Source organism: Anguilla rostrata, chromosome 15 (assembly GCF_018555375.3).
Source record: "Anguilla rostrata isolate EN2019 chromosome 15, ASM1855537v3, whole genome shotgun sequence".
Classification (NCBI taxonomy): Eukaryota; Metazoa; Chordata; class Actinopteri; order Anguilliformes; family Anguillidae; genus Anguilla; species Anguilla rostrata.
Genome location: NC_057947.1, coordinates 24,803,199 through 24,820,672, shown reverse-complemented (window position 1 = coordinate 24,820,672; position 17,474 = coordinate 24,803,199). Strand labels below are relative to the sequence as shown.

At 44.7% G+C, this 17,474-nt stretch overlaps 2 protein-coding genes across 3 annotated transcripts in view; one reads left to right on the top strand and one right to left on the bottom strand.

The window, feature by feature from the left end:
• Positions 1 to 256: 256 nt before the first annotated feature.
• On the bottom strand, positions 257 to 9,272 carry LOC135241089 (synapse-associated protein 1-like). 2 transcript variants are annotated; one of them, XM_064311222.1, is made up of 9 exons: positions 8,935 to 9,272; positions 7,570 to 7,688; positions 7,282 to 7,348; positions 7,069 to 7,142; positions 6,696 to 6,835; positions 5,688 to 5,842; positions 5,147 to 5,205; positions 3,819 to 3,966; positions 257 to 2,660 (listed from the first exon to the last, which is right to left on the bottom strand). In XM_064311222.1, exons 1-9 carry the CDS (start codon positions 9,128 to 9,130, stop codon positions 2,533 to 2,535), a joined length of 1,086 nt encoding a protein of 361 aa, XP_064167292.1. In that variant the 5' UTR covers positions 9,131 to 9,272; the 3' UTR covers positions 257 to 2,532. The 2 variants fall into 2 exon arrangements, with proteins under 2 accessions (XP_064167292.1, XP_064167293.1); XM_064311223.1 differs by lacking the exon at positions 8,935 to 9,272 and having other exon boundaries at positions 7,069 to 7,136; positions 7,275 to 7,348.
• A 1,015-nt stretch (positions 9,273 to 10,287) lies between these two features.
• Positions 10,288 to 17,474, top strand: part of LOC135241088 (protein Shroom2-like) — a 42,648-nt gene continuing 35,461 nt past the window's right edge. The window contains exons 1-2 of the mRNA XM_064311221.1: positions 10,288 to 10,730; positions 11,200 to 11,384. Coding sequence (XP_064167291.1) covers positions 10,658 to 10,730; positions 11,200 to 11,384 — 258 coding nt within the window. The 5' untranslated portion in view covers positions 10,288 to 10,657. The remainder of the gene's footprint in view (positions 10,731 to 11,199; positions 11,385 to 17,474) is intronic.

The window sequence follows — 17,474 nt, the reverse complement described above, 5'->3', positions numbered from 1 at the left end:
AAAATTTAAATGCATTCTTGCATTCTCGAAAACAATGTTCTGGAGAAGTGTTTAATAAGCTTATTTCATTTACATCGCACCCAGTACAGTTATGTGAGCAAATGAGGCAACTCCAAATGGGAATAAAAATGACAGTAAAAGGTATCACACCAGCCTGTCCAGGGCGTATTCCTGCCTCTCGCTCAATGCATGCTGGTATAGCTCCGGTACCTCCCGCGACCCTGACCAGGATAAGCAGGTACAGATGATGGATGGATGGTATCACACCAAGGCAGTATTTTTATTTTAATAGTGACAGAAATGAACTACATAAGCTTTTACATATTCCATATTACGTATGAAGGTTTTACTTATTCCACCGAACTACCAGTTGAGAAATACTTAACAGTTGAGATTGTCCATAGCAAATACATCTACAGGTAATATTACCTAAAATACTGGTTGGAGGAACCCATTGCACGTTTACAAGTACAACAGCACCCAAACTTTTTGAACGGGGAATGAACACAGAATGAATACAAGGCTACAGAAATGCAAAACTCACCCTCACCCATTCTATTTAAACAGATTAAGCCAGTGTCGCTCACTGACACACATAGAAGTAACATACAGGGATCAAACAATAAAACTTTTCTTCTGTTCTTCCCAATCCACAGACTTTGCAAAGCTCCACTGGCCATGCAGTTACTTCATCATTATCTGAGAATAGCGATAACTTTTCTAAATATTGGGAGTAAAGGCAGGTCGATGTGGATTGATTTGTTGGGACCATTTGGGGAAAGGGTGATCTAACATGTTGCCATTCTCTTTGGTCACGCAGCATATTATTTTCCTGTCGTGTGATTGGCCAAGACACGTCACTTATCTACCAATCAAAAAGAGAGTAAGATCTGCACATGAGGAGAAAACCAATCTATTACTTGCATCCATTTTTCAAGGTGTTGAGCTTAGAAAAAAACCCCAAAAAGAACGAAAGTATATGTAAACAGCAAAATGTGGGGTTAAATTTAATATGTAGATGTGAGCTTGATTTAAAGGGCTGCAATGCGAACGGTGTTGGTGAAAAAGATGTCCAGATTAGGAGACACCATGTTGATGGTAACAGCTGCGGTGTGGGGCAGCTGCCTGTGTAGGATTCACATGCATGATTGTAGTCCCTTACATTACATCTGGTGGAGTTGACTTCCTGGATTTTTGTTTCAGGGACCTCAACCTCATTTTATCTATTTATTTATTTTAAAATATCTTGATTTCAAAAATACAAAAATGCTAATAGTGCTAAGAACTGAGATAGGAACATTGTGTCCATATACAATAACAGGTTTTATACACTACATGGCCAAAAGTATGTGGACACCTGATATCTCATTCAAAATTATGGGCATAAGTGAGGTTGGGCACTGATTGGGCGATTAGGCCTGGCTCGCAGCTGGCTTTCCAACTGATCCCAAATATTTTGGATGGGGTTGAGGTCAGGGCTCTGTGCAGGCCAGTCAAGTTCTCCCTCACCGTTCTCGACAAAACCACTTGTATATGGATCTTGCTGTGTGCAGGGGCACTGTCATGCTGAGACAGGAAATGGCCTTTCACAAACTGTTGCGGAAGCACAGAATCATCTAGATTGTGATTGTATGCAGTAGCAGTAAGATTTGCCTTCACTGGAACCAAGGGGCCTAGCCCAAACCACAAAAAACAGCCCCAGACCAAGGGGTGTCCAGATACTTTTGATCATATAGTGCATTTTTCACAGAATTACAAGGATATGCATAGCGTTAGTTTGCAGTATGGCACTTCATCTACATATTATAAAATCAATACCCCTCTTGCCTAGTGTGGAAAGAAATGAATGCGTTGTAAATTGTGCTGTATTCAGAGTAACAGTTTTCATAAGGTGTCTGAATCAACTTACACAATTCAATGATTATAAAACATGTTCGCTCCTCTACTCATCACCTGACCTGGAGCATAAGGTTGTGGAAAGTGCGAAGAGAGGAGTCTTATGCCCCTTTTCCACTGTACGGCTGGAGTCAGGCTTGTTTGCTTAAATTTCAGGATCTTTTATAGCGCTGTCCCTTATTGGCTCACAGGCTGTGGGAGGAGCTGTCTAGATGCCCAGTTATGTCTACGTGACTGGCGCTGGCGCTTAACCCCAGGGAAGGAGGACAGAAGGAGTGCGCTGTCATCACTGACCGCGGCAAACAAGCAGAGGTAGATCAAAGAAATGTGGACTCTCGCCTGTTTGAGAAAACGCTCAGTCTTGTTCTGTGGAGGAGGTCCAGGCGGTTGTCTCCGTCTGTGTGGCGTGGCGCGCCACAGACAGCTCTGGGGGCGGGGCTTCCGTTCCAACCGCGGGTCAGCCAGCTCTGGCTCCAGCCCACGCCAGCCAGGTCCGGGCTCTACAGTGGCAAATGGGCATCCGTAACTGCTTGACTTGGACGCTGTTGATGAGGTTGTTTTCCTGTGGGGCGACGCCCCACTGCGGTGGGTTTGTGGGGGGGGCGGGTGGGGACAGGGCATCCCGGGACAGCTGACCTAGCCCTCAGCTTGCAGCATCTCCTCAATCTCCCGGTCCCAGTTGTCATCGCGGTTCTCAGAGCCCGCCACCACCTCGTACTCCTGCAGCTCCCGCTGAAGCTCCTTCTCCCAGTCAGCAGTCTCGTCTGAAAGGGAGACGGCACAGAGGATCAGGTCTCACGCATTCCCAGGTCAAAATAATCTCGCCATATTCACTGGGCTGGTTTTCATGGCTCTTTTTACACCAACAGGAAAGTGGGGTGGTAATTTAAAATGTCAAAGTTTAATTAAACATTAAATTAATTAGATTAAGCATTGTAACCACACCACACAAGCATTTTCCAGAAAGGTACAGCTCAAAAAGTAATAACATTTTTTTTTTAAAACAACTCCTTATCGTTCTAGAAGGTTGCTATAGAAATGCACACAGAGACCATGCTGAAAGGTTTAGTCATTGCTCAGCCACACCTGCCTGTGACCATAATAATGACATCACCACACACACTATGTTGTTTTATCATTCTTTGCACATCAACCAAGAACTGGGGTGGGACACTGAAATGCCAGTGATGAAATTCAACACAGTGACCTCATGCTTTGATTTACTTCTCAGTTCATCCATTAGCTTAATTTTGTACAGCTTAAAATGGGGGTTAAAACTCAACAGAAAAACAGCTGTTTCTGTAAAATGGCAAAACACATAAACGCATGTAAATACCATGAAATAAAAGCTGATTGCCTGTACTTTTGTCTCGTATTCATCTTTTGATCTGAAATCCAAATGCTTTAAGCATACGTATTTGGATTTGAGATCAAACGATGAAAAGCAAAAATAACAACCGTTACCATACCAATTACCTGCTCCCTCTGGCTCTGCAGTTCAGGACTGCCAGCCACTGATTGCCTGCATTCCTGTGTGTACTCAGCACGTGTCCTAGAGGAAGACGCTTCTGCAGCTTTCTTACGCTCTACTCAAACCCGTAATATTCCAAGGAGGAGAGGAAGGCTGAAGGGGTTTCCCTCCAGCCAATCAGCTGGCTCGGCACCTGGCTGTAATTAAGAGTCGCAGATGATGCAGTCCCTCCGGGAGCTGGGCTGAGGAGATGCTCTTTTTTACACGTGTTCCTGGAGTCACCTCCAGTGGCCAGCTTCCTGCTCATTACCCCGATATGACCTAGAGTCACCTCCAGTGGCCAGCTCCCTGTTCATTACCCCGATATGACCTGGAGTCACCTCCAGTGGCCAGCTCCCTGTTCATTACCCCAAACTCAGCCTTTAAGCCCCGGATCTAGTGTGGGGCTCACCGTCTGGGGCGGCCTCCTCAGTCTTCTTCTCCAGCACCAGCTGCTCCATCTCCTTGCGCAGGTCCTCCTGGTTGAAGTCGCAGGAGTCGAAGGCGTCGCTCACGAACTCCGACACGCCGGGGCTGGTGGATATCTCCTCATCCTCGTGCTGCCGTGGTGGAAATGGCAATATTGGAGAACACGTGCTGCCGACCTTGCATTCAACATATCAGCTACATGACCTTCAAATTATGAATGACCATTGCGTTACTTACACATCTTGAAGGACTGGGTCACAATGCCTCAAAATAAATGTTGGCTAAAAGCCATGTTTTTGTCTGGCGATGAGATATCAGTGGATTTGTTTGTAAGATGTTGAGAGCACATTCTTTCTTAGAGGCCTGCAGGGTTGCCAGCAATCTATAGTTATTTTTTTCAGCTCATAATAAACAGCTTTCAGTTACACTCAGTATAAACAGTAATTATCAATAATAGTACATGATGCCCTTTAAAACATACAGTTCTGCTTTTCCAGGAAATGGTCTAATGAAATATCTGTAAATAATATGTCCCCTCCATTACGTTACACGTAGTCCTTTGACCGCAGCCAACAGCAGTTAACAAGAAATGCTGCAATCTCACCAAAACTATAAACAAGATATATTTTTCAGGAAGAACGGCAGCCTCCATTAATGAAAATATTACCTCCTACATTTGAGTGAACAGTCTGTAGAGTGTAAACTACAACATTACATTTTAATCATCTCATTAAATATGTGTGACAATAACTGAGTCCAACTGTTGTTGGATTCAACATGAGGTTGATTGCAACTGTGGATCACACACCTGTTAACTGAACTGCACTTACAGGAAGTGACAGACTCAATCTTCAACACTTGATCTTCTCAGATCACCCCCTTCTGACTCACTTATGCAACCTAGCTTAGGTTGCTACATGGCAGTTAATGATGAACTGTGAATTTATTATGACCACTGAATGTTTTTCTAGTGAACGTCCTGCTGTTCAGGAAGTAACAGCTGAGAAGAACACTGCATAAGGACCAGTAAAGAAGGCTGTCTTTTTCAACTGAACATAAAAACACCTGTTGCACTGACACATCACACATTCTTTCTGGGGTGCCTTTGATTGGCAGAGCGCAAGAAAAAACTTTTTCGACATGAGTCGAAGAGGAGGGAAAAGTTTGGAGTTCCTCAAACACTCTCACAATCCTCTGTGAAATGTTTTGTGGCATGACCCCCCCCCATCCTGAAAAAGTACAATCCAGCTGACAAGACACACCGGTGAGCATAATGCAGACTTTCAGACCTTTCAGAAAGTTTCCACTTACTTCATTGGCCTTTGCTGTCGTTTTGATGGTGGTGGGAGGGGTTTTCGGCATGATGTTCTCTGTGTCACATGAACATTAATGTCAGAACAAACCACAGCACTATTTGCACATGAGCGGCTTGAAAATAGTATGAACTTAGAATGGATAAGTAATAATGTAAAAAAAAAAAAACACATAGTTTACAATTCATACCACATTGATAGTATGTCCAGGCTACAATGACAGATCCTCAATCAATACAACAGCGGAGTGGTTTGTCTAAACTAAAAGAGCAACTATCATAAGCTTTCAACTAACAAAATTTGGTACTTGGGCCCTGAACAAACGCATTAATTACACTAGATAAGGAAGGGGCAATTCAATAAAAGCATCTGTGATGTAAGAATGGGGGAAAAAAGACGACACTCAGTATTACTATTCGTATCATTGCCTCACATAAGTAGAATACCATTTTGAGTGCCATCTGTAAATGTTGCAAGGTGACTTTGAGAGTGCAGAATGATAACTGACAAATAAAATGTATTGCCATTGTTATTAGTACCTGTCAGGTGCACATTTTCAGGGCTAGCACCGTCCTTGTCCTCCTCCACCTTCTCTGCAGCCTGCTGCTGAGCTGCCAGGGCCGTGAGCTGGGCGGACTGCTTTATGAGGGAGACGCGGTAGAAGTAGTTCCTCCAGAACGCTGCCTCCTTCACACTGAAATGACCGGCCAGATTTACAACATTACGGTCTTTGTCACGGGCCTTCGCAATCTTTTCAACCTGCTCTCTACATGAAGAGCCGCTCAGCTCGGCTTCCGGAAGAGTTCAAATCCTGAAATTGGCCTGCTCTCCCTACAAAAACTCTCAGCTCTCGAGAGAAAGGCTAAACTGGCTCTGTCAAGGAGATGAGTACATGCCTGGTCAACTGCCTGGTCCTGTACTGGGTTTCAGAGAGGCAGTGGGCCCCAATGCTTGCCAGCTTTGCTCCCAAAATCTGATTACTTGGTCCCATGACTTTTCAGTTACATTTTAAGGAAAAATACTGGGATAATTATGAGAATAAAGCTATGATTTCAAAAGACCACAAGGCTACTTCTTGTGATGAGGACATGAATTCCATCACACACGGCCCTCGTATCATTTCCTCATATAAGTAGAACATTTGTGAACATTTGTGACACTGTGAACGTGCAAGATGTGTAGCCACAACCACACTCAAAATGCTTACTGGGGATATAGAAGTCAAATAGTTACACACAAAAAGCTCTGTTTGAGGACCAGATTGAAAGGTCACCAATAAAAATGCTTACTGTTTGGGGACCAGGTTGAATGGTCACCAATAAACATGCTCACTGTTTGGGGACCAGGATGAACGATCTCAGACAAAATTGCTCACTGTCTGGAGACCAGGATGCACGATCATCAAAAAACATGCCCACTGTTTGGGGACCAGGATGAAGGATCATCAGAAAACATGCTCACTGTTTGGGGACCAGGATGAAGGATCATCAAAAAACATGCTCACTGTTTGGGGACCAGGATGAAGGATCATCAGAAAACATGCTCACTGTTTGGGGACCAGGTCGAAGCGCATCCGGTTGAGAAGCTCGTCCTCCTGCAGCATGACCAGAGCAATGGGGAACATTTGGTCAAAGTCAAAGTGGAAGTGCACCCCAGCAGGGGGGTCCCGCAGGAAGTTCCTCCTGTCCTGAAATGGAAAAGAAGAACTAGCCGGGAGCACATCACAAAATGACACACAACTTAAAATCTGCAAGCAATTTCCATTCGAGAACGTAAGGATACAGGGACCCAGGTGAGACGCATTCCATGCAGCTCTAATTAACGTAATCAGAGAGCAGAACTCAGCAGATGCTCTTAGAAATCAATTACCTACAGCCTGGTTCAGGGCACCCTGCCAAGACTGTATCCATGGATACTCACCGCTGATAAGGCCAAGATCTGTTGCTGTATTGTCTCTTCCTCACTGTAGCCAACCCAAGGAGGCACTGCTGCATCTAGTACAATGAAAATGTGGACACTTTGTTTGGTAAGTGTTCTCCAGCTTTTCTCTGTGTGTGTGTGTGCGCGCGCATGTGCATGCAGGCGCATGTTTTTTATCATCTCATGTTGATAAGATAAAATTCCACGACTCACCTGTCTTTTTTGCATGCTTCTCCAGGACAAATTTTTCCTGTTCTTTCTGAAAATCCCCTAGAAATGTCTGGGGGGATGGGGTTGAGATGCATTTGTAAGATGAGAGATACAGTTCGGTAGTTTGTGTATTTGAAACAAAACAGAAAGTAGGAATGCTTCATACTGTATATTGATTTTTACCATAATAGTAATAGTACCATCAGCATTTCTATTATGGCTTGCCAGGACAGTTGTAACACAGAACATAATACAAAACACAACTTAGTTTCCGAAAAATTAAAAACAAACCTTATCAATTATCACATCGATATTTCCCTCTTCCACACTTTTCTTGATAGTCTGCGCTGTCTCTGTCACCGACTCGGATATCTTCTTTGTAGCAGTGGTTGCAAAATTATACAGGTAACCTGGACAAAAAATAATACGCTGTTGCTCATTTCCATTTGCAACCATCTTAGATGGGAATCACGTATCTTCCATACCAGAAAGATAACTTAATTGACAACAGCTAAAGTCTGCAGAGGTACAAAGAAAGAACTACGTCAAGAATGCAATCAAGTGCTGGAACCAAGTGCATAATTATTGTTTGAATATTGAGGGGTTGAAATTCATAGTCCCCAATAACTGTAATCCTCTAGGGAGGTCAGGGGGCATACCTCCCTGGAAGAAATGTCTTAATGAAAGCTGTCAAATGATCGTTTTTGGTTAATTCTAAGGGTAAGATATTTCAAACCAACATATTGCGAGGAAGAACCAAGTTTGGGAACCACTGCCATAGAGCGTACACAGGAACTGCAGAGGATAGGAGAGGCCAGGCGATAAAGCTGGTGGTGGATCTCTACAGCGCAAGTTGAGGGCAAAGAGCTTGCTGCCCATTGAATTCAATGTAGAAAACACTGGTCCAGAAGTCTTTGGAAAATAATGCTTTTTTTTTTACAATCTGATTTTCATATGAAACGTAAAGTTCGTAAATCAAGTTTCAAAATACAAGTGGGAAAGTTTTATTTTGCCTTCAAAAGTATTATATTCCCCATTCGCTTTAATGAGACATCCAATGTTTTGCACCCCACATGCGCAGTGCAGACTTACTTCCGGGACTTCACAAGCTTTGGTTAGCTGGAGACAAGCTCTATGTTGCTATACAATAGTACTATCCAGCAAACATTTGCAGAATATCACGTGGCAGCTTTCCAGGCAAGCAATAGGCAGTTATTTATCTTCTCTACTGTATTGTGTCTTTCTAAAGCTTCCTGTGAATTTCTGTTAGTTTGCCATTTGACAGCACCATTTTAGTCGTAGTGAGCCATTTTGACTATTTTGAAATTATTTCACTCGATAGCCAGCAAGCAAATCTCTTGAATATAGTTTGCCTAAATTAATGCGTACTCAATAGACAAAAATAGTGAATGCACATCCTTGTAAGCCAATTTCCATGACAGCTAAACTTCAAAGTTATTCTTCTCGACAACCAGCTTACCACTAATCACAGTGAATGATAGCTACGTTAGCTGTTATCAGTGAGGGTCATATATTTGCTAAAATTTAGAATACTAATATAAGCAATCTGATCTTGTATCTTTGTCGCAAGCAAAATCGGCAATGCGAAATCAAGTAGATGAAAGAAAAGCTTCCAAGTTAGCTAAATCGACTCACCGCTAAAGCCTTTAGCTTGCAGGAGAAGTTGTTGAGCTGGAACCTCTTCATCCCCCCGCACATTCACCTCTTGTTTTTCAACTTCACTTTCTTTTGGTTCGGCTGTCTCCGCTTCTAAGACAACATCGCCCGGTTCATTCTCCACTGGCTTTGCGGCTGTCTCTAGTCCTAGCCACGTCCCCCAACCCTTGAACATTTTCGTTCTAAGAACCGTCCCCTGTTTAATTTAATAACAAAACGATCGCCTTGACTCACTTTTGCCTTGCTCCAGTATGAAGCTGCACGTCACCAGGAAATACAGGATATGTTGTAACGATTCAGATTCTGCGCAGAAATACTGATCTCTACCTGAAACGGATGGCTCAGGCTAAGTCGCCGATATGCATACATAACAGATTTGTGAATTTGCATTGCATCTGCAGAGCCCTGATCAATTCACCAGTTAACCCAGCTGTGTTCTTGTTTAAAATAATACACCATATTATACCAAAGGCACTGCTTTGCAAAAAATAAAACATTTAATAGCCAGTTGAGTAGCTTAAAAGAAATACATCTCAATGCATATAACAGTACATATTATTGTTAATTTTGTCATTAATGCTGGATGCCGTCTGCAATTGTGGTGGCCTACGGCGATCATCATCAGCTGCGGCAGAAGAAATTGACTGTATCTTTTCGGTCGGGCGTAGTTTGCAGTTAAGATTTAACACGTGATAGCACGTTTAACCCACTAGATGGAAACGTTGCATCGCAAAAATAAACATTCTTCTGCAACCAGTTGTCCACACACACCCGCATGCCCATCTGAAATGTGCAGTCATTAAAACGGTAGCATTATTCTTAGGTCTGTACGAGAGCGTGTCTTATACTTCATTTCCCAGTGATCGAAATTCTTTCACTGTAAAAAATATCCCATGAAGGAACATTTAATGGAGTTCCAAAGAGGCCAAAGGCTCATTGTCCGATTTGCAGGTATATGGTCGCAAATACTGCAAAATTATTTCATGCAGTGTCAAAAATTATAAACATATGCCAAACAGAAGCAAACTGGGCAGCAGTGGAGTATAACAGTTAGCGAACTGAACTTGTAACCCCAATGTTGCATGTCTGATTCCCAGTGAGGACACTGCCATTTCAACGAGGTAACATTTCTTTTCGCTTCGGTGATGCACACATCACTGTGTTAAACAGTTGGCAACAGACATACGGCTTGAGGGCTCCGAGTCTTGCTATGGGAAAAGTACAATGTAGTCGTTGCCAGTAGAGGACGCACAAGCCCTTATTCAGTGTAGATCTCCCAGATGACTATCCCATATCCCATAGTAGTTACAGGTGGTTTGTTGACGCCAAGCCCCTGCTGGCCGTACCAGGTAGCTACCTCAATCCAATTTATGTTTTCCTAGGCACATTAAGAGCAGCATAGCTAGTTACGTAGTTATTTAGCATGTGCCAAATTGCTTTTCAAAATTCATTTTGTCAGTTAGGGGAAATATAAATTATTCGGGAAAACAACGACTGGCTAGCATTGAGGCAAAACTGATTGTGGAGTTCTGGAGTTACGTTAGACTATCGACGAAGCCAAATGCTGTTGCCAGACTTAGCGCGCTAGCTGGTCAGGAAACCTCATTCTACCCGTTGATACAATAGGTTGGGGGAAGAGGATCTTCAGGGAGGAAGTAGCTAACATTAGCTAAATTCCCAAATTCACTATCCACTGCAATGGATGACTGGAAGAATACGTGCGGATTTGATGTATCTTAAGGTGGGGGGAACCCACGGTGGACTGATGTTTTGGGGTAAACTTAACAGTTTTGCGCTTTTACTATGAATGGGAACTTTGCTTAATACTAGCCACATACGACTGTGGAAAAACTGCTAGCAAGAATGATAGCTTAGTAACTAATGTTAGCTGGTTAACCGGGCACAGTTCCACTGATCTTACTAACGCACGGCTTAATGTTAAAAAGGAATTAATATAACCAACAAACCTCGCGTCGAGTTACAATTGGTATTTAATTGCTGATGTCGTTAACTGAATTTGACAGCTTCACATCTCTCGGATACGGGTGATTTGCCATATTGCTGGAAAACTGTTTCTAACGCATTTCAGTGCTTTATCGTGACTGGAAAGCACTTTTGGTTGCGAGAAATAAACAGGGATATTTTTTTCCTACATCAAATGAAACCCAAGACTTTAGAAGATTTGAACAAGCCCTGACACTATGCACACGTCTGTGGAGCGCAGATCTGATCCTAGATTTACAGCTAGGGAACACGAACCCCCTCAGGAAAGTCTCTCGCATAAAGCGGGGATACTGGGGCCTTTGGAGCCGAAGGTCAGCGGTGGGGATGGATGGAGGCTGGTCGATGTGCTACTCACCGGGGGTGCGCCGTGGGGGTTCAGCCTGAAAGGTGGCTTGGAGTACCACGAACCCCTCATCATAACCAAGGTAAGGAGATCCTCGGGGACTTACACGGCTCCTAAGTGATATGGAGCACCAGTAGTACGGCCATTCGAAATGATGTCACAACTTTTCTGGATAACCAGAACGTTAGCTGAGTGAGTGGCGTTTGTTAGAGTGAACGTCTAGCATATTGGTCAATAATGTGTGTGTGTATATCTATTCAGTGATAATGTCACGAACTTTCAAACGTGGGAGTGTGTTGGTAATTTTATACTATTGCAGTATGAATGGCAGGAGTGTGTTAGTGTGCGCGTGCCTTTTCAAGCCCTGATATACCCCTTTGTAGCACTCCCACTGTTCCCCATGATAGTCTGTACACAAAATATGGAATCCTTGAACTGGAGGACAAGACATAAACATTATTCTTTTTTTTTTAATTTGTGGGAGGAAAATGCTAATCCGTTAAAAAAATTTAATGGGTTTCCACCTCCCAAGTAGATAGAGCTGTAGTTTGTTTCTGAGGTTATCTCACATTCACAAATCTTTTAAAAATAAAAATGTGGTTGAGGATGTTTTAGTGTGTGCTCATTGTCCAGGTATGTTATTCTAACCTTACATTGCACTGTTCCAGCAGTCTCCCATTTCCATGTTACCCATTTGTCAAAAAGCATATCACTGCGTACGTGGTGTTGTGTACATAGACGCAGTGTTCATAGCTGCATTTCAAGGTGATATTTGGTATGAGGTTTAAATATGTAGGCAGGGCATTAATAGTACTCTGTTGCAATCATCTATGGAAATGACTGCTGACATTGTCTACTGAAAGCTCAGTGGGTGGTGAACGGGGCTTATGGCCACTAAGTCAACATTACACATCCTTTTTTTCCTCATAGCTCAAAGTGACATCACTGTCATGCGCCAGATTTCTGATATACCCTGTCTCGACCTGCAGGCTTACATAAAAGCTGCAACCGAAAAAGGTGCAAAAATCATACTCAGGGTCTCCTCCCAGATTCACTCCAGCCAGTGAATTTGAGGCAGGAACAGCACATTGGTTTGTTGTGTGGCAATGCAGTTTTCTGTTGCGTGAACACCTGCTTCGATGAAAGCGCTTCAGGTAGTTGTGCTGAGCAAAAGTGGCCTAGCTGGTCTGCAGGTGAGCTTTCTCATGAATTGGTAACTTATTCTGTAATCACATTCATACAAAGTAAAAACAAGCCAGCAGGTTCAGGTGGTGCTTCTACCTGTTTGTAGCAACATGCTGATGCCCCCCCCCCCCCGACACACACACACACAGGCTTTTAGAGATTTTAAATATATCATGAGTCATTCAGATTTCACTGTAGAAGTTCTCTTGGAATGAACAGGAAGGCAAGTTCATGCTGGCGGGTATTGTGAAATCACAATGCACATGAAAACAAGTGTTCCTTATGAGACTAAACGCAGCCTAATCCAGTCTGGATGGTACATCCTGTGACAGTTTTTTCCTTGATTTTCGGGGTGCGTCGTTCACATATCTTGCAGGACTCACAGTCCATGCCCCTGGGGAAAGGGGGATTTAGACCCATGCTTTTCCACACCCTTCCCTGCCCTGATGATGTCATATGCCTGTTAGGCCATAGAGTTTTCAAACGGCTGGCTGTGCGCTCAGAGCCTCTCACTCTAGAATGTTCTTGGCCTGCAGCGAACCCCTCGCACTCCTCAGAGGAACGTGGTGAAACGGACGGGCAGGGTTCCCACTGCTGCCTCTATATGACTTTACTAGAGATCAATGGTGAATGTAACCTCACTGGATAATTAATGGAAAGCTCTGTTGCACAGTTTTCCTTTTCTGTTTGAGTGCTGTGTTTCACAAGGGAAAAAGTTATTTTGCCTTTAACATGTCCCAGCACGTAAAGAGCCATGCCTTTTTGTAATAGCCCAGTCATAGTTCTGTGTGTGTGTTTACACACATTGGCTGCTTGTGTGAATGTTGATCATTGGTTGGACCTCAAGACTCTGGCCAATCACTTTTGTGCACCTAGGCAGGGCTACATCTTTCCTGTGCTCTCCCCAAACCCAATTAGCCTTAATGATGGGGTGTTATGGTGGGTGGTGGGGCTGGGCTTTGCTGATGTAGCCTAGTTTGCTTTCTCGCCTATCACCATGGGGCATGTTGAGTCAAAAACTTTGCACCTTGAGATTGGCGTCAGCGAGATAAAAACAGACCTCATGAACAAGGACAGGAGTTAAGATTCAGGAGCTGCTGGAGGTGGCAGTTCTGAGGAGGCACACACAGAGGTGCTGGAGCTGATCCGTGTGGGATCGAAGATAACAGCAACATGACGTTCAGAAGACAGATGGCCAAAACGTCCACATCCTGGCTGTCCTTTTCCGTGCTTTGGGTTATCTGTGGAGACCGGCGCTAAAACCAAAGCTGGTGGGGCGTAGTACTCGTGCCTGAGCACAGCGCTCTGTGAACGAGGATTCTGGAATATTCTCCAAAGCCCTGGAGCAGTAGCCGCGCTTTCCTTCAGAGCAGGGCCCGTAGAGAACTCCTCAAATCAGCACTCTGAGACAGGGCAAGGCAAAGTGGACAAAACACCACTTCAGTATGTCTCACATACTTGGGATGATGGTCTCGTTACATAATAAAAATATTTTTTTTTTGTTACCATTTCCATGCGCTGCTAGAAAGTTGTATTTTTCAGACAGACTTTCAGACTGCAAACTCAAGGGTTTAGGGGAGCGTGTTTCATCGTTTTGCATTACGGTCACCAACTGGAGAAAAAGTCTAACAAGAACCGATCTGCAGGTCTGTTTAGTGGAAAATGTGGCAGATGTTACAGATGCCAGCATAGCCAGGATTTGAGATGCCTGACCTGAGAGAATGCTGAAGACCTAACCTGCAGCCTCCCCTCTCTGCATGCCATTTTGCGCCTGGTCGCTGTGCCGTTCTCCAGAGCTCCTGACAGAATCGGCTGAAAACGGCGGGACTGAAATCGGACCAGGTGCTGTGTGAGACACCGCTTGCTGCTGGACAGTCTCGCACCAGCGGTCTGTTACTACGCCGTTGCTTCAGTACGGCGTGTTCCATTATGGGAGCGTGCGATAGTGCCCCGCCCACTTCCCTGCGAGGGGCGTGTCAAACAGGAGCGGTTAGCCCTGTGTGAAGCTAAAGGCCTTACGCTAACAGGAGCCGGGGCGAGAGCGGGAAAATACAGATCCCAGTCCGACACGGCCGACCTCTGGTGGCCTTACATACGCTACCACATAAAGAACATTGAGCAAGTGTTCTAGCACGAGAAGCAAACAGCGTAACCAACCGAATCTCCCCGTGGTTAATAATCAGCCCAGAAAGACCTTGCTGGTTCAGTTGTTTTTTGTTGGCAGGGGGCAGGCAGGAGAGGGGCAGACGTAGCTCCTGTTTGCCATTTACCCACACTGTGTGTGCCACTTCCATATTGACCGAATCTGAGTCCGAAGTCCTCCCCCCACCGCACGCAGAGCAGCGCTCTTTCAGCTGCAGCAAAAAAAGGGAAAAAAAGGTTAAAAAATGCACTTTCACAGCAGTTTTCAGGCTGTCCAATGGGACGCTCAGAGCTAAGGTCGCTGACGGTCCGAGAGCATTAACAGCATTAACGGCAGAGTGCGGATCACACCCCAGTGCGGGAGCCCCGCGGGAGGTTTTTGGGCATTCGGACCAGCGCTGCTGTGTCTCCGGGGCAACCCTGGGACTGGACGGAGGGGGAGCGTCTACTCCTTACGCAGCCCAATCTGTCACGGTTGGTTACATTTTTTTAACACATCTGTGCCATCTTGGGTAGGCTTGACTTTGGCCTCACCTTTCTCCAAATGACTTTTTGTGTTGATTCTGTGTTAATGACCAATAGAGAGACGGGGTTCGGGGGCTGATTGTGTCAGAACACAGTGTTCATTTCAAAGCCTTTTCTCCCAGCACTGTGCTGAGAATGCACGCGTGTTGACGCCTCTTTGAAAAGAGCTAGAAGCCATGCTGATGTTTTGGGACAGTAACTCTTCAGGCCCGCTCGCCACACCCTGACCCCACACACCTTTGTAAACTGCATGTCAAATATGTTTTAAATTTTATATAGATTTCTAACATTTAAAGGATGTTGCGTGTTGGTTTCTTGTTATTAGCTTGTGAATCTCTCAGCAGGATTCATGATCCAATAGCAGGCTGTTTCAAAAGGGGATCCTTAGTGCTTGTGTAGGAGAGTGCTGAGATCGTGTTGATTTCTGAATTACAGATCAGATTTTCTGTGAACGGGACTAGTGTGTGTAGGCCCTACTGATTTAGTCTCGCCTTGTCAGGCTATGGTCTTTCTAGGGCACTACCTCATGTGTCACCCCTCCCTTTGCTGTGCGTATTATAACTAGCTGGTACATGTGGATTGTTGTTGTGCAGCTTGCTCAAGCACGCCTGGTGTGGATCATTCTGGATTCAAACCCGCAGCCACTTGGTCTTGTGTGCATACCAATCTCTCTCTCCCAGGCGCAACAAGGCCAAAGATAGGGTCCTTTAGACCCATTGAGTGCTCATGAGGGTAGAATTAACGGCAAGGTGGGTAGTGGAGCTAGCTCGTCTTCTACAAGCTGGTAAATAAAAATGTTCAAGTTTTTTTGTGGATGTGGGGCAGGGGGGCGGCGAGGGATGTTTATGTTCAGTGAGCTGGAATGGGGAGAAGTCTCTCTCTCTCTCTCTCTCTCAGGGCGAGAGTGGACTGCTGTTGTCATGTGGGTCTTTCCTAAAGGTGCTGAATCATTCCTGGCGTGTCATGGCGTTAGTAAAGTTGACAATCTTAGTTTCTCAGGAGCAACGCCTGCGCTAATTCAGAGAAACCTACACCTACAGGAGCCATTTCCTGTTGGTTTTTTCCTCCCCATTTCCCCTGAAATTTTTACAGTCAGGGAAATTCCAGTGTTAACCTTTGCTCACTGCCAGTACACCCCTGTGAGGCTGAGGACCATCTTATGGTGTTGCCTTTTGTGTTTCGCAGAATGTAGGCTATTCCTAGCAGTGAGCTTGTGAGTCTTGCTTCTTCACGGACTCTGGCAGTGTTTTAATGCAGTGCTGGTCAAGTGCAAGTACACGAGCAAACAAGCATAGAGACACTGTGTGATCACCGTGTTCACAGTTTGATTGTGTGTGTGTGTGTGTCTTATGATTATCCGGGGGATATTACTTTAAAAAGCCAGTTTCTCTTGTGTAAATGCATTTAATATTGGTCCTGCAGCTTCTAGGCCTATATGTTAGCTAAGACAATGCAGCATTAGTCTGCCAACTGTGTCACTTCTGATCAGGCTATTGGGCTGTTTAATTGGACATTATTAATCTTATATTTTGTATCATATATTACTTGGATGCTCTGGTTGTCCTGTAAATTAAGTGTTTTCTTTTTTAACTGGAGAGAGCGTGCGAGTGAGAGTGGACAGAGAGTGATATAGATGTGGAGAGAGAGGAAGAGTGGGACAGAGGCTGCTGATACTGTCAGGCGTTCCGTTAGAGTGGCGGGGGGAAGCGCTTGTCTTCCTGGACTCAAACAGATATGTCGGCGATAGACCTGAGTAGCGACGCCCGCTCTCGCTGGCGTCTCTCTCCAAGCGTCAGTTGTCCGCCCGGGCTGTCGCTTGTCCTCCGCGATAGACCGCGCGCCGTTCAGAGTGACGCGGGTCTGACAGCCGGAGGGAAGTCTGTTTCCGTGGCGATTTCAGAGCAACTGAGAATTTCAGTCGGAGACTTCGGTCATTCCCGGTTTCACTTAGAACCGGCTCTGTGGGTGCGTATGCTTACACTTACATGTACAATGCTTTTATACAGCTGGATATTTTACTGAAGTAAATTGAGGTTGAGTACCTTGGTCAAGGGCACACCAACAGCGACACACCTGGGAATCAAACCTGCAAGCCTCTTGCGTTACAAACCAAACTCTGCCCCATTATCCTGCACTGGTCTGTTTAAAATAGTCTCTACCCATCATGCCTCATTTTTCTCTGAAGAAAAACCATGATAATTCTGTAGCAATAATTCTGATCATAGCAGAAGGGATTTATTGCTCATCAAACGGGGACTGGATTAAAATTCTCACACATTTCCCTCTGGCCCTCAGCTTTTGCAAAGTTCTCTGACTATTA

Coding starts and splice junctions, on each gene's coding strand:
- LOC135241089 (XM_064311222.1), bottom strand. CDS start 9,130: ATGTTCAAGGGTTGGGGGACGTGGCTAGGACTAGAGACAGCCGCAAAG. Junction 7,349..7,569: donor TCGATGTGATAATTGATAAG/GTTTGTTTTTAA, acceptor CCATCCCCCCAG/ACATTTCTAGGGGATTTTCA. Junction 3,967..5,146: donor CGACAGCAAAGGCCAATGAA/GTAAGTGGAAAC, acceptor CCACCACGGCAG/CACGAGGATGAGGAGATATC.